The sequence below is a fragment of the Littorina saxatilis genome, linkage group LG15 (genome assembly GCF_037325665.1).
Source record: "Littorina saxatilis isolate snail1 linkage group LG15, US_GU_Lsax_2.0, whole genome shotgun sequence".
Lineage (NCBI taxonomy): Eukaryota > Metazoa > Mollusca > Gastropoda > Littorinimorpha > Littorinidae > Littorina > Littorina saxatilis.
The window spans coordinates 2082124-2100724 of record NC_090259.1 but is presented as its reverse complement, the minus strand read 5'-3'; the positions used below and the strand labels follow the sequence as shown (position 1 = coordinate 2100724).

Sequence of the window (18601 nt, the reverse complement as noted above, 5' to 3'; positions counted from 1 at the left end):
TCTTCACACCCGCAACCCTACAAAACACAATACATTAGGCCAGGAAATCTTCACACCCGCAGCCCTACAAAACACAATACATTAGGTCAGGAAATCTTCACACTCGCAGCCCTACAAAACACAATACAGGTCAGGAAATCTTCACACCCGCAGCCCTACACAAACTGCCATGGGTACGGTCAGGTACCAAGAGCATACAAGGAGACAGCAGCAGCCAGATCCCATCACATGCACAACTCTACATATCACAGATGTCTAGCCACGCGGCCAAAGAATAAACGTCAATTAGCTACTATAAAAATACTCGTGCTTTGCCGACAGACAACTCTGCAGAGTCTGCTGTGAAGGGTGACACAGCAGTCTCCCTGTCACACAAAGTCCAGCAATACATCTGCTCTGAAGTAATAACTAAAACCTTTTGCAAAGCGTTTGAATCTGGGTCAATCACAGTTCAAACTAAGAACAGATACTAAGGCCTAAAAAAAAAATAGGTGTGGTTACGGTAACCCGACCTACCCTATTTTTAGGGGCCGATCCTATAACTTTTTATTCCAAAAAAACAAAAACCAAAAAACAACAACAAAACCGAGTGCAAAAAACGCAATGAAAGCGAAAGCGCCCGTGTCGCACACTTATTTCCCTGTCAAGTAGGTTTAATTTGTACACATTAGAAAAAAAAGTTAAAAAAAAAAAAAAAGTGATTGCCTACCTACCTACCCTATTTTTTTTGGCTATGTTACCGTAACCACACCTATTTTTTTTTTTGGCCTAAGGGGTTCAGTCTGCAAACTTCATGCAAGCAATGTTTCCTTAAATTAATGCGAAGGAAAACACTTTATATGTAGAACACAAATGGAATCTGATCTGGCATTAAATTTGCAAAAAGCTAGACAGTTTTTTGCCTGGAAAATGAATTGTCACTTTCTCATCAAAGAAAAATGATGGTTATAGTCTGTCGTGTGAACTTCACATGACAGACAACTTTTTCTTTATTTGACCACAGACTCATGACAAAGTTGCAGCTACATCGGTTCTCTTCTAAAAAATATTGTTAAAACACAAAACAAACAAAAAACAATTAAATGTTGGTGCCATAACTGAATCTTGATCTTTCTTTGCATGAGTCTTGGAAATACTTGCGCTGTTACTTTCCAATTTCTTTCAAAAATCTTTCTGCAATGTAAAAGTTACACCTTAATACTCTTCAAAATGGATTTTTTTTAACCCCTGTTTAAAGCGTGTTTGGTTCACTTACATCCTTTTTCCACATCGTCCACGACCAGCAGACCGTCAAACTGCAGAAGCTGTTGTTCGTTCAAGCGCACCAAGGCATCAAGCAGTGTCTTGGCATGCTCCACTGCACACACCTGAAAAAATAAGTTAAAAATCTTGCATGTATTCACACTGGTTTTTTTCGTCATTACTGAAAATCAACCAGAATGAACAGGTAGTTAAAAATACTGCATGGAATCTTGACAGGGTTTTTCCTCACCATACAAACAAAGACGTAAGGTGAGACATCATATCACTCACAATTAGTTCCTGCAGCAGATATGATAAAACATTTATATAGAAGTTTTTCACATTGCTATAGTTTCTGGTTTCCCTGTAGGCTTTGTTTCTGCCCACATACATCATCCAACATCTTTTTTCTTGTATGCACCCACACCAAAAGCCAGCAAAATAATGATAAAATCAAGAATAAATATACAACAAACACACTCACACGGACACACTCGTATGCTCGCACACACACACGCACGCGTGTGCACACACACACACCACATCCATCAGGCAAGTATTCTGGCGTTCATGCACACACACACACCACATCCATCAGGCAAGTATTCTGGCGTTCATGCACACACACACACACCACATCCATCAGGCAAGACAGTATTCTGGCGTTCATGCACACACACACCACATCCATCAGGCAAGTATTCTGGCGTTCATGCACACACACACACCACATCCATCAGGCAAGTATTCTGGCGTTCATGCACACACACACACCACATCCATCAGGCAAGTATTCTGGCATTCATGCACACACACACACATCCATCAGGCAAGTAGTCTGGCGTTCATGCACACACACACACATCCATCAGGCAAGTATTCTGGCATTCATGCACACACACACACATCCATCAGGCAAGTATTCTGGCGTTCATGCACACACACACACCACATCCATCAGGCAAGTATTCTGGCGTTCACTTGTTCTCTCTTTCTCACGGATGCACCCTGCCCTCATTCTTCACTATACATCCGAAAAACTGGCAGACACATCTACAAGCGTACACACCTGCAGACTCTTGGTCTGTTTTGCTCTCACACATAATCACACACACATAATCACACACACACACACATAATCACACGCACACACACATAATCACACACTCATAATCACACAAACATAATCACACACACATAATCACACACATGCACACATAATCACACGCACACACACATAATCACACACACACACACACACATAATCACACACATACACACATAATCACACACGCACACACACATAATCACACACACACCAACACATAATCACACACACATACACATAATGACACACATAATCACACACACATAATCACACACACACACACTGCACACACATAATCACGGGCACACACACACTGCACACACATAATCACGGGCACACACACACACACACACACTGCACACACATAATCACGGGCACACACACACACACACACACTGCACACACATAATCACGGGCACACACACACACACACAAACTGCACACACCTGCAGAGTCTTGGTCTGTTTGGCGATGGCAATGAGGTAGTCATCGTGACGTTCGCTCTCCTGTTGACACAGTGCCTCCAAGCCTGGGGCGTGGTGGGGATGTCCCATGGTGGGACGCAGGCTGTTCTCATGCTCCTTCTGCAAACACACACCACACACAATGAAACACAGTCATCTACATCACAAGATCGTTTTGTACCCATCCATCGAACAGGAAAGTGTAGAGCCTAAGGTAAGACTGCAGCCATGCTTGATGCAATGATGGGGACATATTGTTAGTACCAGTAATCACCCACCTGCATGTCTGGCAGAACGACCAAGGTCATTTACGTGCCGTGATGGATACATGTACTGTTTTTGAGTGTAAAGCTGACCAGTACGTATCCTCCCTGGCATGGATTCAAATCTGTGAGGTACCTGAGGCTCACTAGTCCAGTGTTTTACAAACTAAGCGATCTCATTCCATACCTGTTTCTTGTTGACCTCGTCGAGAGTGGTCTGGAAGTCTTGCTGCAGCATCTTGTGTGCGTCCTGAGCACGCTCCGCGTACTGCTTGACAAGGTCGTTGATCACAAGGGGCGGCACTCTCGCTGCAAGCTGCTCCATCTTTATCAGCTGCTGGCGAAACTCTGTCAAAAACACTCGTATTTAATATGGATGTGTTACTCATTCCTGTAAGCTAGTTCAATTCAGGAGAGTTTGTGGTGAAGTGTTGTTGTTCCACTGCAGTGTCGATATCTACTCCTCCTGAGAGGATTAGCTGTGTGGAATTGAAGAATTGCATAGTGAATCTTTCCATGAAATTCAGGTGCTACCACTGATGAGAGGCTAGGCCAGCACACATATACAGAGAAGAGATGGTCAAAATAGATCTATTAACACACCTCATTATCATTTCCCAGCCCCCTCTTTCTACCGTGTGCACGTTTGCACGCACGCACACACACACACCTCACACACACACACACACACACACACACACACACACACAGACACACACACAGACACACACACACAGACACACACACACACCTCACACACACACACCTCACACACACAGACATGCACACACACACACACACACACACACACACACACACACACACACACCTCACACACACACACCTCACACACACACACAGACACTCAGACACACACACACCTCACACACACAGACACACACACAGACACACACACAGACATGCACACAGACATGCACACACACCTCACACACACACACCTCACACACACAGACACACACACAGACACACACACAGACACACACACAGACATGCACACACACCTCACACACACACACCTCACACACACACACCTCACACACACAGACACACACACAGACACACCTCACACACACAGACACACACACAGACACACCTCACACACACAGACACACCTCACACACACAGACACACACACAGACACACCTCACACACACAGACACACACACAGACACACCTCACACACACAGACACACACACAGACACACCTCACACACACAGACACACACACAGACACACCTCACACACACAGACACACACACAGACACACCTCACACACACAGACACACACAGACACACCTCACACACACAGACACACACACAGACACACCTCACACACACACACCTCACACACACAGACACACACACACACACACACCTCACACACACACACCTCACACACACAGACACACACACAGACACACACACAGACACACACACAGACACACACACAGACACACCTCACACACACACACCTCACACACACAGACACACACACAGACACACACACAGACACACACACAGACACACACACAGACACACACACAGACACACACACAGACACACACACAGACACACTGACACACACAGACACTCAGACACACACACAGACACACACACACAGACACACACACACACACACCTCACACACACAGACACTCAGACACACCTCACACACACAGACACACAGACACACACACACACACACACACACACACCTCACACACACACACCCACCTTGCAGACACTGGTTATGGTAGTCGTCACACTGCTGGTAGTAGGACTGCAGTTTGAGGGAGACCACGTCCTGACACTGTTCAAACGTTTCCTGCAGCACCTGGGGTCTGGTCACCGTACGCGCACCCTTCTGCTTGTAGTACACCTGCAAATCACATAAGATTCAAAAAACAAATCCGCTTTAAATAAAGATCTGGTGTCCAAGTTAATATTTAGTTAATATAATATAATAATGATTATAACAAAGTTACCCTTTTTGTGTTTTGTTCTCTCTTGATGTGGAAATGTTAGCAGTCTATCGGTCTTGATGTGGAAATGTTAGCAGTCTATCTGTCTTGATGTGGAAATGTTAGCAGTCTATCTGTCTTGATGTGGAAATGTTAGCAGTCTATCTGTCTTGATGTGGAAATGTTAGCAGTCTATCTGTCTTGATTTGGAAATGTTAGCAGTCTATCTCTCTTGATGTGGAAATGTTAGCAGTCTATCTGTCTTGATTTGGAAATGTTAGCAGTCTATCTGTCTTGATGTGGAAATGTTAGCAGTCTGTCTGTCTTGATGTGGAAATGTTAGCAGTCTATCTGTCTTGATGTGGAAATGTTAGCAGTCTATCTGTCTTGATGTGGAAATGTTAGCAGTCTATCTGTCTTGATGTGGAAATGTTAGCAGTCTATCTGTCTTGATGTGGAAATGTTAGCAGTCTATCTGTCTTGATGTGGAAATGTTAGCAGTCTATCTGTCTTGATGTGGAAATGTTAGCAGTCTGTCTGTCTTGATGTGGAAATGTTAGCAGTCTGTCTGTCTTGATGTGGAAATGTTAGCAGTCTATCTGTCTTGATGTGGAAATGTTAGCAGTCTGTCTGTCTTGATGTGGAAATGTTAGCAGTCTATCGGTCTTGATGTGGAAATGTTAGCAGTCTATCGGTCTTGATGTGGAAATGTTAGCAGTCTATCTGTCTTGATGTGGAAATGTTAGCAGTCTGTCTGTCTTGATGTGGAAATGTTAGCAGTCTATCTGTCTTGATGTGGAAATGTTAGCAGTCTATCGGTCTTGATGTGGAAATGTTAGCAGTCTATCTGTCTTGATGTGGAAATGTTAGCAGTCTGTCTGTCTTGATGTGGAAATGTTAGCAGTCTATCTGTCTTGATGTGGAAATGTTAGCAGTCTATCTGTCTTGATGTGGAAATGTTAGCAGTCTGTCTGTCTTGATGTGGAAATGTTAGCAGTCTATCTGTCTTGATGTGGAAATGTTAGCAGTCTGTCTGTCTTGATGTGGAAATGTTAGCAGTCTATCTGTCTTGATGTGGAAATGTTAGCAGTCTATCTGTCTTGATGTGGAAATGTTAGCAGTCTATCTGTCTTGATGTGGAAATGTTAGCAGTCTATCTGTCTTGATGTGGAAATGTTAGCAGTCTATCTGTCTTGATGTGGAAATGTTAGCAGTCTGTCTGTCTTGAAGTTATGCTTGTACACAACAGTTACATGTAAACCAAAGGTGTATTTTCATTTGTGTGACAAAAGTATCCTGCTACTTGACAACAACATGAATAAAAATCTCTCTCGTGCAGTTAGGCACTCAATCAGCCGTAACTGGTCAGTTTTCTACAGAAAACAAGCTATTCCAAGACGAGTGTTCAACTGGAACATGTTGAATAAAATGATTTTCTATCTGGAAGAGTGCAATACACGGACTTGATGCTAAGAGTGCAATTTCTTTTATTCATACCCTCTGTTTCTCTCTCCCTGATTGGTGACATGCAGTAACAAATTCATTTTGCCTCGGTGATCAATGCTGCAAGAATGTCTAAAGCAGCTACCCTTTGTGAACGTAATAGGTGCTGCATGTTCGCCCTGTACATATGTTTTACCCGATTTAAAAAATAACATGACAGTTACCCACAGCAACCAGTTCCACTGTGAATAATTAATCCAACTGCAAGAATTTCTAATTAGCAGCCTTTGAAAAGTACTAACTGCTGCATACTGGCCTTATGTTTTCCCTCATTTAAACATAACATGACAATTATTGCCCACAGCAACCAGTTCCACTGCACATAATGAATCCAGCAAAGCCTGGAAACCCTTTCTCTCACCAAAGCCTGGAAACCCTTTCTCTCACCAAAGCCAAACCCTTTCTCTCACCTCAGCCGTAACCAGAAGTCCCTCAAGCGCCTCTCTGAGCGTGCGCTGGATGCTGGCCAAAAAGTAGTTTTCCTCTTTGACGGAAGTGCTGGCCTGCAGGCTTTCCTCGGAGTCCTTCTCTCCGAACAGCACGAACTTTTTGTCCACCTTGGCAGGCTTGTTGCCGCGTCTTTGCCTGTCAAACATTCACATTTATTTTCATTTTATTTCCTTTTCTTTCCTTTGGTTTACTCTATTATCCCAATGCTGGGGAATTTGGGTCGCTTCCTCCCAGTGGAAGGCTAGCAGCAACAAGGGTGGCTTCCTCCCAGTGGAAGGCTAGCAGCAACAAGGGTTGCTTCCTCCCAGTGGAAGGCTAGCAGCAACAAGGGTCGCTTCCTCCCAGTGGAAGGCTAGCAGCAACAAGGGTCGCTTCCTCCCAGTGGAAGGCTAGCAGCAACAAGGGCCGCTTCCTCCCAATGGAAGGCAAGCAGCAACAAGGGTCGCTTCCTCCCAGTGGAAAGCTAGCAGCAACAAAGGTCGCTTCCTCCCAATGGAAGGCTAGCAGCAACAAGGGTCGCTTCATCCCAATGGAAGGCTAGCAGCAACAAGGGTCGCTTCCTCCCAGTGGAAGGCTAGCAGCAACAAGGGTCGCTTCCTCCCAGTGGAAGGCTAGCAGCAACAAGGGTCGCTTCCTCCCAGTGGAAGGCTAGCAGCAACAAGGGTGGCTTCCTCCCAGTGGAAGGCAAGCAGCAACAAGGGTGGCTTCCTCCCAGTGGAAGGCTAGCAGCAACAAGGGTCGCTTCCTCCCAGTGGAAGGCTAGCAGCAACAAGGGTCGCTTCCTCCCAATGGAAGGCTAGCAGCAACAAGGGTCGCTTCATCCCAATAGAAGGCTAGCAGCAACAAGGGTCGCTTCCTCCCAGTGGAAGGCTAGCAGCAACAAGGGTCGCTTCCTCCCAGTGGAAAGCTAGCAGCAACAAGGGTGGCTTCCTCCCAGTGGAAGGCTAGCAGCAACAAGGGCCGCTTCCTCCCAATGGAAGGCAAGCAGCAACAAGGGTCGCTTCCTCCCAGTGGAAGGCAAGCAGCAACAAGGGTCGCTTCCTCCCAGTGGAAAGCTAGCAGCAACAAGGGTGGCTTCCTCCCAGTGGAAGGCAAGCAGCAACAAGGGTGGCTTCCTCCCAGTGGAAGGCAAGCAGCAACAAGGGTCACTTCCTCCCAATGGAAGGCAAGCAGCAACAAGAGTCGCTTCCTCCCAGTGGAAAGCTAGCAGCAACAAGGGTCGCTTCCTCCCAGTGGAAGGCAAGCAGCAACAAGGGTCGCTTCCTCCCAGTGGAAAGCTAGCAGCAACAAGGGTCGCTTCCTCCCAGTGGAAGGCTAGCAGCAACAAGGGTGGCTTCCTCCCAGTGGAAGGCTAGCAGCAACAAGGGTTGCTTCCTCCCAGTGGAAGGCTAGCAGCAACAAGGGTCGCTTCCTCCCAGTGGAAGGCAAGCAGCAACAAGGGTCGCTTCCTCCCAGTGGAAGGCTAGCAGCAACAAGGGTTGCTTCCTCCCAGTGGAAGGCAAGCAGCAACAAGGGTCACTTCCTCCCAGTGGAAGGCTAGCAGCAACAAGGGTTGCTTCCTCCCAGTGGAAAGGTAGCAGCAACAAGGGTCGCTTCCTCCCAGTGGAAAGCTAGCAGCAACAAGGGTGGCTTCCTCCCAGTGGAAGGCTAGCAGCAACAAGGGTGGCTTCCTCCCAGTGGAAAGCTAGCAGCAACAAGGGTCGCTTCCTCCCTGTGGAAGGCTAGCAGCAACAAGGGTCGCTTCCTCCCAGTGGAAGGCTAGCAGCAACAAGGGTTGCTTCCTCCCAGTGGAAGGCTAGCAGCAACAAGGGTCGCTTCCTCCCAGTGGAAGGCAAGCAGCAACAAGGGTCGCTTCCTCCCAGTGGAAGGCTAGCAGCAACAAGGGTTGCTTCCTCCCAGTGGAAGGCTAGCAGCAACAAGGGTCGCTTCCTCCCAGTGGAAGGCTAGCAGCAACAAGGGTCACTTCCTCCCAGTGGAAGGCAAGCAGCAACAAGGGTGGCTTCCTCCCAGTGGAAGGCTAACAGCAACAAGGGTGGCTTCCTCCCAGTGGAAGGCTAGCAGCAACAAGGGTGGCTTCCTCTCAGTAGAAAGCTAGCAGCAACAAGGGTTGCTTCCTCCCAGTGGAAGGCTAGCAGCAACAAGGGTCGCTTCCTCCCAGTGGAAGGCTAGCAGCAACAAGGGTGGCTTCCTCCCAGTGGAAAGCTAGCAGCAACAAGGGTTGCTTCCTCCCAGTGGAAAGCTAGCAGCAACAAGGGTCGCTTCCTCCCAGTGGAAAGCTAGCAGCAACAAGGGTGGCTTCCTCCCAGTGGAAAGCTAGCAGCAACAGAGTTGCGCTACCCAGGTGTGTGCATGTTTAGGTGTAATCAGCCACTTGCACTGACAGCAGAATGACCAGGTGAGTGAGACATTGCACTTACAGCACAATGACCAGGTGAGTGAGACATTGCACTTACAGCACAATGACCAGGTGAGTGAGACATTGCACTTACAGCACAATGACCAGGTGAGTGAGACATGGATACTGTCTCTGAGTCTGCACATAAAGTTAGGTGAGTGTGTTCATTCTCTGTCAGGATTCGCACCTGTGACCTTTGGATGACAAATCCAGTGCTCTATCAACTGACCTACCCAGCCCCCTAAAACTTATCACTGTAGTCAAATTTCACATTTACTTGACAAAGCAGTCGCCAGTGTTATCGAAAAGTCACACTCACAGGGATACACTCTACACCTTTCTGTCAGCACTTGTATGCTTCAGTTAGTACTGCTATATGTCAGCTGTAAGTTGATCTGCTCTCAATTACATTTTACTATCATGGAGAATTCTCAGTCTCCCTAAGCCCTATACTGTAACTGAAGGTAGTGTGTCAAATATACACATCTCTCTCTTAAGCAATAGGCCGACTTAGTAGCGTACGTGTGAGGTTCACTGTCCCACTAAGTCATATCATTTCCAAAGGGTTGATTCAGAGCTATGCCCTCCCTTCATGATGAAAGCCATATCATTTCCAAAGGGTTAATTGAGGCCTGTGCCCTCCTTTCATGATGAAAGCCATATCATTTCCAAAGGGTTGATTCAGGGCTATGCCCTCCCTTCATGATGAAAGCCATATCATTTCCAAAGGGTTAATTGAGGCCTGTGCCCTCCTTTCATGATGAAAGCCATATCATTTCCAAAGGGTTGATTCAGGGCTATGCCCTCCCTTCATGATGAAAGCCATATCATTTCCAAAGGGTTAATTCAGGGCTATGCCCTCCCTTCATGATGAAAGCCATATCATTTCCAAAGGGTTGATTCAGGGCTATGCCCTCCCTTCATGATGAAAGCCATATCATTTCCAAAGGGTTGATTCAGGGCTATGCCCTCCCTTCATGATGAAAGCCATATCATTTCCAAAGGGTTGATTCAGGGCTATGCCCTCCCTTAATGATGAAAGCCATATCATTTCCAAAGGGTTGATTCAGGGCTATGCCCTCCCTTCATGATGAAACCCATATCATTTCCAAAGGGTTAATTCAGGGCTATGCCCTCCCTTCATGATGAAAGCCATATCATTTCCAAAGGGTTGATTCAGGGCTATGCCCTCCCTTCATGATGAAAGCCATATAATTTCCAAAGGGTTGATTCAGGGCTATGCCCTCCCTTCATGATGAAAGCCATATAATTTCCAAAGGGTTGATTCAGGGCTATGCCCTCCCTTCATGATGAAAGCCATATCATTTCCAAAGGGTTAATTCAGGGCTATGCCCTCTCTTCATGATGAAAGCCATATCATTTCCAAAGGGTTCATTGAGGGCTATGCCCTCCTTTCATGATGAAAGCCATATCATTTCCAAAGGGTTCATTCAGGGCTATGCCCTCTCTTCATGATGAAAGCCATATCATTTCCAAAGGGTTAATTGAGGGCTATGCCCTCCCTTCATGATGAAAGCCATATCATTTCCAAAGGGTTCATTTAGGGCTATGCCCTCCTTTCATGATAAAAGCCATATTATTTCCAAAGGGGTAATTCAGGGCTATGCCCTCCCTTCATGATGAAAGCCATATTATTTCCAAAGGGGTAATTCAGGGCTATGCCCTCCTTTCATGATAAAAGCCATATTATTTCCAAAGGGGTAATTCAGGGCTATGCCCTCCCTTCATGATGAAACCCATATTATTTCCAAAGGGTTGATTCAGGGCTATGCCCTCCCTTCATGATGAAAGCCATATTATTTCCAAAGGGTTGATTCAGGGCTATGCCCTCCCTTCATGATGAAAGCCATATTATTTCCAAAGGGTTGATTCAGGGCTATGCCCTCCCTTCATGATGAAACCCATATTATTTCCAAAGGGTTGATTCAGGGCTATGCCCTCCCTTCATGAAGAAAGCCATATAATTTCCAAAGGGTTGATTGAGGCCTGTGCCCTCCCTTCATGATGAAAGCCATATCATTTCCAAAGGGTTAATTGAGGGCTATGCCCTCCCTTCATGATGAAAGCCATATCATTTCCAAAGGGTTCATTGAGGGCTATGCCCTCCCTTCATGAAGAAAGCCATATCATTTCCAAAGGGTTGATTCAGGGCTATGCCCTCCCTTCATGATGAAAGCCATATCATTTCCAAAGGGTTAATTCAGGGCTATGCCCTCCCTTCATGGTGAAACCCATATCATTTCCAAAGGGTTGATTGAGGGCTATGCCCTCCCTTCATGATGAAAGCCATATCATTTCCAAAGGGTTAATTCAGGGCTATGCCCTCCCTTCATGATGAAAGCCATATCATTTCCAAAGGGTTGCCCTCCCTTCATGATGAAAGCCATATCAATGAAAGATGAGCCTCACCCTGAAAGGACGCGGCGGGGCATGAGACTGGCCTCTGAGGGCTGGGCGGAGGGCTCGATGGGACGCCGAACCGCGCCGATGGAGACCTGGGACATGGCCGACTTGCTTTTCTCCCTCGCCGCGTCAGTGGCCGCCATACCTGTAGTGATAATTAACATACATGGTCAGTTTAAATAAAAATTATAATAATAATATTATGAGGATATTTATATGGCGCAAATACTAAAACAGTTGGATCTAAGTGCCTCACACAAATACTAAAACAGTTGGATCTAAGCGCCTCACACAAATACTGAAACAGTTGGATCTAAGTGCCTCACACAAATACTAAAACAGTTGGATCTAAGCGCCTCACACAAACACTAAAACAGTTGGATCTAAGCGCCTCACACAAATACTAAAACAGTTGGATCTAAGCGCCTCACACAAACACTAAAACAGTTGGATCTTAGTGCCTCACACAAATACTAAAACAGTTGGATCTAAGCGCCTCACACATATACTAAAACAGTTGGATCTTAGTGCCTCACACAAATACTAAAACAGTTGGATCTAAGCGCCTCACACAAACACTAAACACACATTATCCTTAGCTGTCTCAGACGATGGTGCGATGTTGACCCGCTTAGGTACGCCGATCAGATAGAGAGAATGAAACAACACATCGAGGCGTGTTGCCATGTCATGCTAGACTGCAGTGGCACACAGTGATGGTGAGCCGACCAAGCCTACATAACACGCCTGACGCTGCTGACGGACATGGACTTCACGTTCCACCAGGAACACTCTTCTTCGTTGACCCAGATCTACACTATTCGCTTTCCCCAACTGTGCCTTCGTGAAATATATATCGAGAAAAAACTCTGTTGACAAACAATCGAACAATCAACAATAACATGGCATACCATGCTATACGACTAACGATACACATGTTATCGTTGTCCTGTCGCGTTTCGTTCTTTTTTTCCTTTTGCTTTTTTTTCTCTTGTCGAAAAGGTTGTAAGCTGAAAGAATTATTAAAAAAAAAAAAAAAAAAAAAAAAAACCAGTTGGATCTAAGCGCCTCACACATATACTAAAACAGTTGGATCTTAGTGCCTCACACAAATACTAAAACAGTTGGATCTAAGCGCCTCACACAAACACTAAAACAGTTGGATCTAAGTGCCTCACACAAATACTAAAACAGTTGGATCTAAGTGCCTCACACAAATACTGAAACAGTTGGATCTAAGTGCCTCACACAAATACTAAAACAGTTGGATCTAAGTGCCTCACACAAACACTGAAACAGTTGGATCTAAGCGCCTCACACAAACACTAAAACAGTTGGATCTAAGTGCCTCACACAAATACTGAAACAGTTGGATCTAAGTGCCTCACACAAACACTAAAACAGTTGCATCTAAGTGCCTCACACAAACACTAAAACAGTTGGATCTAAGTGCCTCATACAAGTTGGATCTAAGCGCCTCACACAAATACTAAAACAGTTGGATCTAAGCGCCTCACACAAATACTAAAACAGTTGGATCTAAGCGCCTCACACAAACACTAAAACAGTTGGATCTAAGCGCCTCACACAAACACTAAAACAGTTGGATCTAAGCGCCTCACACAAACACTAAAACAGTTGGATCTAAGCGCCTCACACAAACACTAAAACAGTTGGATCTAAGCGCCTCACACAAACACTAAAACAGTTGGATCTAAGCGCCTCACACAAATACTAAAACAGTTGGATCTAAGTGCCTCACACAAGTACTAAAACAGTTGGATCTAAGCGCCTCACACAAATACTAAAACAGTTGGATCTAAGCGCCTCACACAAATACTAAAACAGTTGGATCTAAGCGCCTCACACAAATACTAAAACAGTTGGATCTAAGTGCCTCACACAAACACTAAAACAGTTGGATCTAAGCGCCTCACACAAACACTAAAACAGTTGGATCTAAGTGCCTCACACAAATACTAAAACAGTTGGATCTAAGCGCCTCACACAAACACTAAAACAGTTGGATCTAAGCGCCTCACACAAATACTAAAACAGTTGGATCTAAGTGCCTCACACAAATACTAAAACAGTTGGATCTAAGCGCCTCACAAAAACATAAATACACTGTATACATTATTCTAAATCAAATATTAATACACATCGAAATATACTTATACACTTCACAAAGTTTTAACCCTCATAATTCCAAGTCAAATAATTATATACACATAGAAATATTAACACAGTACAGTTATGCTGACAGTGTCAAAAGGGAAGCAAGCACGCTTTCAGTAATTAAGGGAGAGTAATGTTGATTCTGAGCTGTCAGGACTGATGTGCAGGAGACAGTTGCCAGCTAGGTGATCGAGAGACAGCAGCAAGGTCAGAGTGGTTGAAAATGACAAACAAACCTTAACTTTCATCAATCCCTGTCTAAATCGGTGCAGCCATGTCAAAGCTAGCCTTTTCTCATCACACACACACACACACACACACACACACACACACACACACACACACACACACACACACACACACACACACAGACACACACAAACAGAAACAGAAATCAGCTTTATAGATTAGATAGCGTGACAGTAGTCCCCTTTGTCACAGGCAGCTGCTTTGCATTGAAGGAGTTGTCTCCCTGCCAAAGCGTGAGCTATAAATAGCTCGGCGTACTTGGTACATCGGTTGACAAATAAGAGCCAGTGAGATGTGGAGTACAGTCGAACTCGCTTAAGACGAATCACTGGGGATCGGGAAATAAGTTCGTCTTAACCGAAATTCGCATTAAGAGAATTGATTGATTTTTTTACTGTCACAATTTTAGAAGTAAAATTTAAAAAGTCGTGTAAAAGCATGTTCATGCACATTCTGATCAATCTCCGATTTCATGGTGTCCACCAGTTCTGGTGCATGTACTACCCTGGCCAAGTTTCCTCTCAAGACGTCAAAGAGACCGCCCCATAGATTAAACTCCCCATAGGTTAAACTCGGTCACTGACCCGGGTGCAGGAAGTGTTTCCTCTCTCATATGAAAGGGGAACCACCTCTCATAGCTAAAACTGGGTCAATGACCCCTGGGAAGAAGGTCAGTGTCTATAAAGAAGGCCACCCAGCCATCACAATGGACCTGCCTTTGACCTCGCCTCACACGCAGATCCTTGTAGCCTTGTGACTTTTAGAGACAAAGTGGCTCTGGGGCGATGAAAACGTGTTTGTTAAAAGAGGGGTTCGTTATGCAAATGATATGATATGTCGATCTCGGGACGAGTTTAAAGATTTCGCCATAAGCGTGAGTAAATTACAGACATTATGCATGCTTGGGAATCCAAAAAGTGCTCGTTATAAGCATAAATTCGTTACAAAGAATTCGTTTCAAGCATTTTTTTTAAGCATAAAGAAAGAGGTATTCAGTTGGGAACTTAAAACTAATACGTTATAAGTCAAAATTCATAACTAGCGTGTTCGTTTTAAGTGGGTTCGACTGTAGCTGTTTGTGATGAGGTCTGGTTACTTTCATCACCTTGTATGTTGCTAGACAGCACGCCAGTGAGATGTGGAGTAGCTGTTTGTGATGGGGCCTGGTTGCTTTCGTCACCCTGTATGTTGCTAGACAGCACGCCAGTGAGATGTGGAGTAGCTGTTTGTGATGGGGCCTGGTTGCTTTCGTCACCCTGTATGTTGCTAGACAGCACGCCAGTGAGATGTGGAGTAGCTGTTTGATGAGGCCTGGTTGCTTTCGTCACCTTGTATGTTGCTAGACAGCACGCCAGTGAGATGTGGAGTAGCTGTGTGATGAGGCCTGGTTGCTTTCGTCACCCTGTATGTTGCTAGACAGCACGCCAGTGAGATGTGGAGTAGCTGTGTGATGGGGCCTGGTTGCTTTCGTCACCCTGTATGTTGCTAGACAGCGCACCAGTCAGATGTGGAGTAGCTGTGTGATGAGGCCTGGTTGCTTTCGTCACCTTGTATGTTGCTAGACAGCACGCCAGTGAGATGTGGAGTAGCTGTTTGTGATGGGGCCTGGTTGCTTTCGTCACCTTGTATGTTGCTAGACAGCACGCCAGTGAGATGTGGAGTAGCTGTTTGTGATGGGGCCTGGTTGCTTTCGTCACCCTGTATGTTGCTAGACAGCACGCCAGTGAGATGTGGAGTAGCTGTTTGTGATGGGGCCTGGTTGCTTTCGTCACCTTGTATGTTGCTAGACAGCACGCCAGTGAGATGTGGAGTAGCTGTGTGATGAGGCCTGGTTGCTTTCGTCACCTTGTATGTTGCTAGACAGCACGCCAGTGAGATGTGGAGTAGCTGTTTGTGATGGGGCCTGGTTGCTTTCGTCACCCTGTATGTTGCTAGACAGCACGCCAGTGAGATGTGGAGTAGCTGTTTGTGATGGGGCCTGGTTGCTTTCGTCACCCTGTATGTTGCTAGACAGCACGCCAGTGAGATGTGGAGTAGCTGTGTGATGAGGCCTGGTTGCTTTCGTCACCTTGTATGTTGCTAGACAGCACGCCAGTGAGATGTGGAGTAGCTGTGTGATGAGGCCTGGTTGCTTTCGTCACCCTGTATGTTGCTAGACAGCACGCCAGTGAGATGTGGAGTAGCTGTGTGATGGGGCCTGGTTGCTTTCGTCACCCTGTATGTTGCTAGACAGCACGCCAGTGAGATGTGGAGTAGCTGTGTGATGAGGCCTGGTTGCTTTCGTCACCCTGTATGTTGCTAGACAGCACGCCAGTGAGATGTGGAGTAGCTGTTTGTGATGGGGCCTGGTTGCTTTCGTCACCTTGTATGTTGCTAGACAGCACGCCAGTGAGATGTGGAGTAGCTGTTTGTGATGGGGCCTGGTTGCTTTCGTCACCCTGTATGTTGCTAGACAGCACGCCAGTGAGATGTGGAGTAGCTGTTTGTGATGGGGCCTGGTTGCTTTCGTCACCTTGTATGTTGCTAGACAGCACGCCAGTGAGATGTGGAGTAGCTGTTTGTGATGAGGCCTGGTTGCTTTCGTCACCTTGTATGCTCTTGGGAACAGCGTACCCATAGCAGTTTTTATAGGGCTATTAAGTTAGCTCTATCGTGACTGACTTAAAGGGAATCTTGTGCTTCAGGCACTCGGATACATATGTATTTTCTTTCAGTTCAAAAACCAAATATTGTTTATGTTTGTGTAGAGAGCTAACATAAACACTGCATAACTGTTGCTTTATGGATCAAAGGATCCAACCCTTTTACCTGTGGATCCAACCTCTCCCTCCATGTCAGCATCCACTCCGAAACAAAACTTGGCCCTCTGGGTCCTGCAGTGAGACAACAGCAATCACATTAGGAGAAATTAAAAAATAGGTAAAGGAAGAATTTAAAGGACGAAAAAAGGCGATCACAGGTATAAAGGCCATGATCTTGATCAGCGAAAGACTAGATAAAGATCACTGATGAAAAAGGACTAGCTCGTTCAGGCCTAATCTTTAAAACTTGACTGAACTAGCAGAGATAAATGTTCTTTTAAGCTTGTGTTTGTTTAAACAGATCAAGTTCCCCCAATTTAACTTTTTTAATCAGGATAGAAGTTTCATAATACCTTAGAGGTTACCACACACACACACTCACACTCACACACACACACACACACACACACACACTCACACTCACACTCACACTCACACACACACACACTCACACTCACACACACACACACACACAGCTGAACGCCTTACTTGAGGATGCTCTTGATAACGTTGACGGAGGGATCTTTAGACGGCTGATTTCCTGGCTCCATCACACACACACACACACACACACACACACACACACACACACACACACACACACACACACACACACACACACACACACAGAGAGAGTTGAACGCCTTACTTGAGGATGCTCTTGATAACATTGACGGAGGGGTCTTCAGACGGTTGCTTTCCTGGCTTGCTGACAGGGGTGGCTCCGTCCCCAGTAAAACCCACCTTGGACGCTGAAATGACACCAACCACTAATTAAAATCACATCGTTAACACAACATAACTCATCACAATTAGGACCTTAAAAGTTGTCAGATTCCTCAAGAACAGACTGTACGTGATCATCGCTGGAGGCTTCAATGCCACAACAGGTAAATTTTGGTCAAGAATTCCCTGGCTCATCAGATTGAAGGCACGGTACACATAAATACTATAAAATGATGTACTGTTAAAAAGCCAGGAAACATTAGTATAATGTAGACGGTCATTTTATGATTTATATTATACATGCTTCTGAAGACAGAATAAAAGGTTTAACCTACAATGTGTTGAATGTTACTTGATATACATGTAAGAATATATTTTTATAATGATCTGCGTCCCTGTGTCCTAGCTGTATATTCACAAGAAGCCAAATATTTATCAACCTGAAATTCATAGAATTGTGTCCTTTGACGCACTTAACCAGTTTTCAGAAAAGTTCTGCCAAATATGTATCAACACAAATTTACAAAGTTAATCTCATCGATATGACCCTAATGTTTTAGTGACTTCCAAAAGTCAGCATCACATTGACATGAGTGCTCCAGGATCATGTTCCCAAAGCAAAAATATATATAAATGAACCTTCTGGTCTTTGGAAACTATAAAGTTCCACTTAAAGTTCAAGGGGTCCCATACCCTCTCGGTGGAGTGTCTGTTAGGGAGCTCCCAATATATAAACCAGTAAAATAGCATCCCGAGTAGCCGTAATGAACTATTCGTGAAAAGTAGAGTAACCTACAGAACAGAAAGAGAAAGGAC

The 18601-nt window shown here is 45.3% G+C and overlaps 1 protein-coding gene across 4 annotated transcripts in view; it reads right to left on the bottom strand.

Annotated features, from left to right (window-relative positions):
- The window catches only part of LOC138948182 (coiled-coil domain-containing protein 180-like), a 166797-nt gene that overhangs the window by 30336 nt on the left and 117860 nt on the right, over positions 1–18601 (bottom strand). For all 4 annotated transcript variants that reach the window (XM_070319677.1, XM_070319678.1, XM_070319679.1 and 1 more), the window contains 8 exons: positions 17709–17811; positions 17067–17131; positions 11838–11976; positions 6973–7147; positions 4833–4977; positions 3265–3425; positions 2797–2934; positions 1256–1367 (listed from right to left, as the gene is read on the bottom strand). In XM_070319677.1, coding sequence (XP_070175778.1) covers positions 1256–1367; positions 2797–2934; positions 3265–3425; positions 4833–4977; positions 6973–7147; positions 11838–11976; positions 17067–17131; positions 17709–17811 — 1038 coding nt within the window. The remainder of the gene's footprint in view (positions 1–1255; positions 1368–2796; positions 2935–3264; positions 3426–4832; positions 4978–6972; positions 7148–11837; positions 11977–17066; positions 17132–17708; positions 17812–18601) is intronic.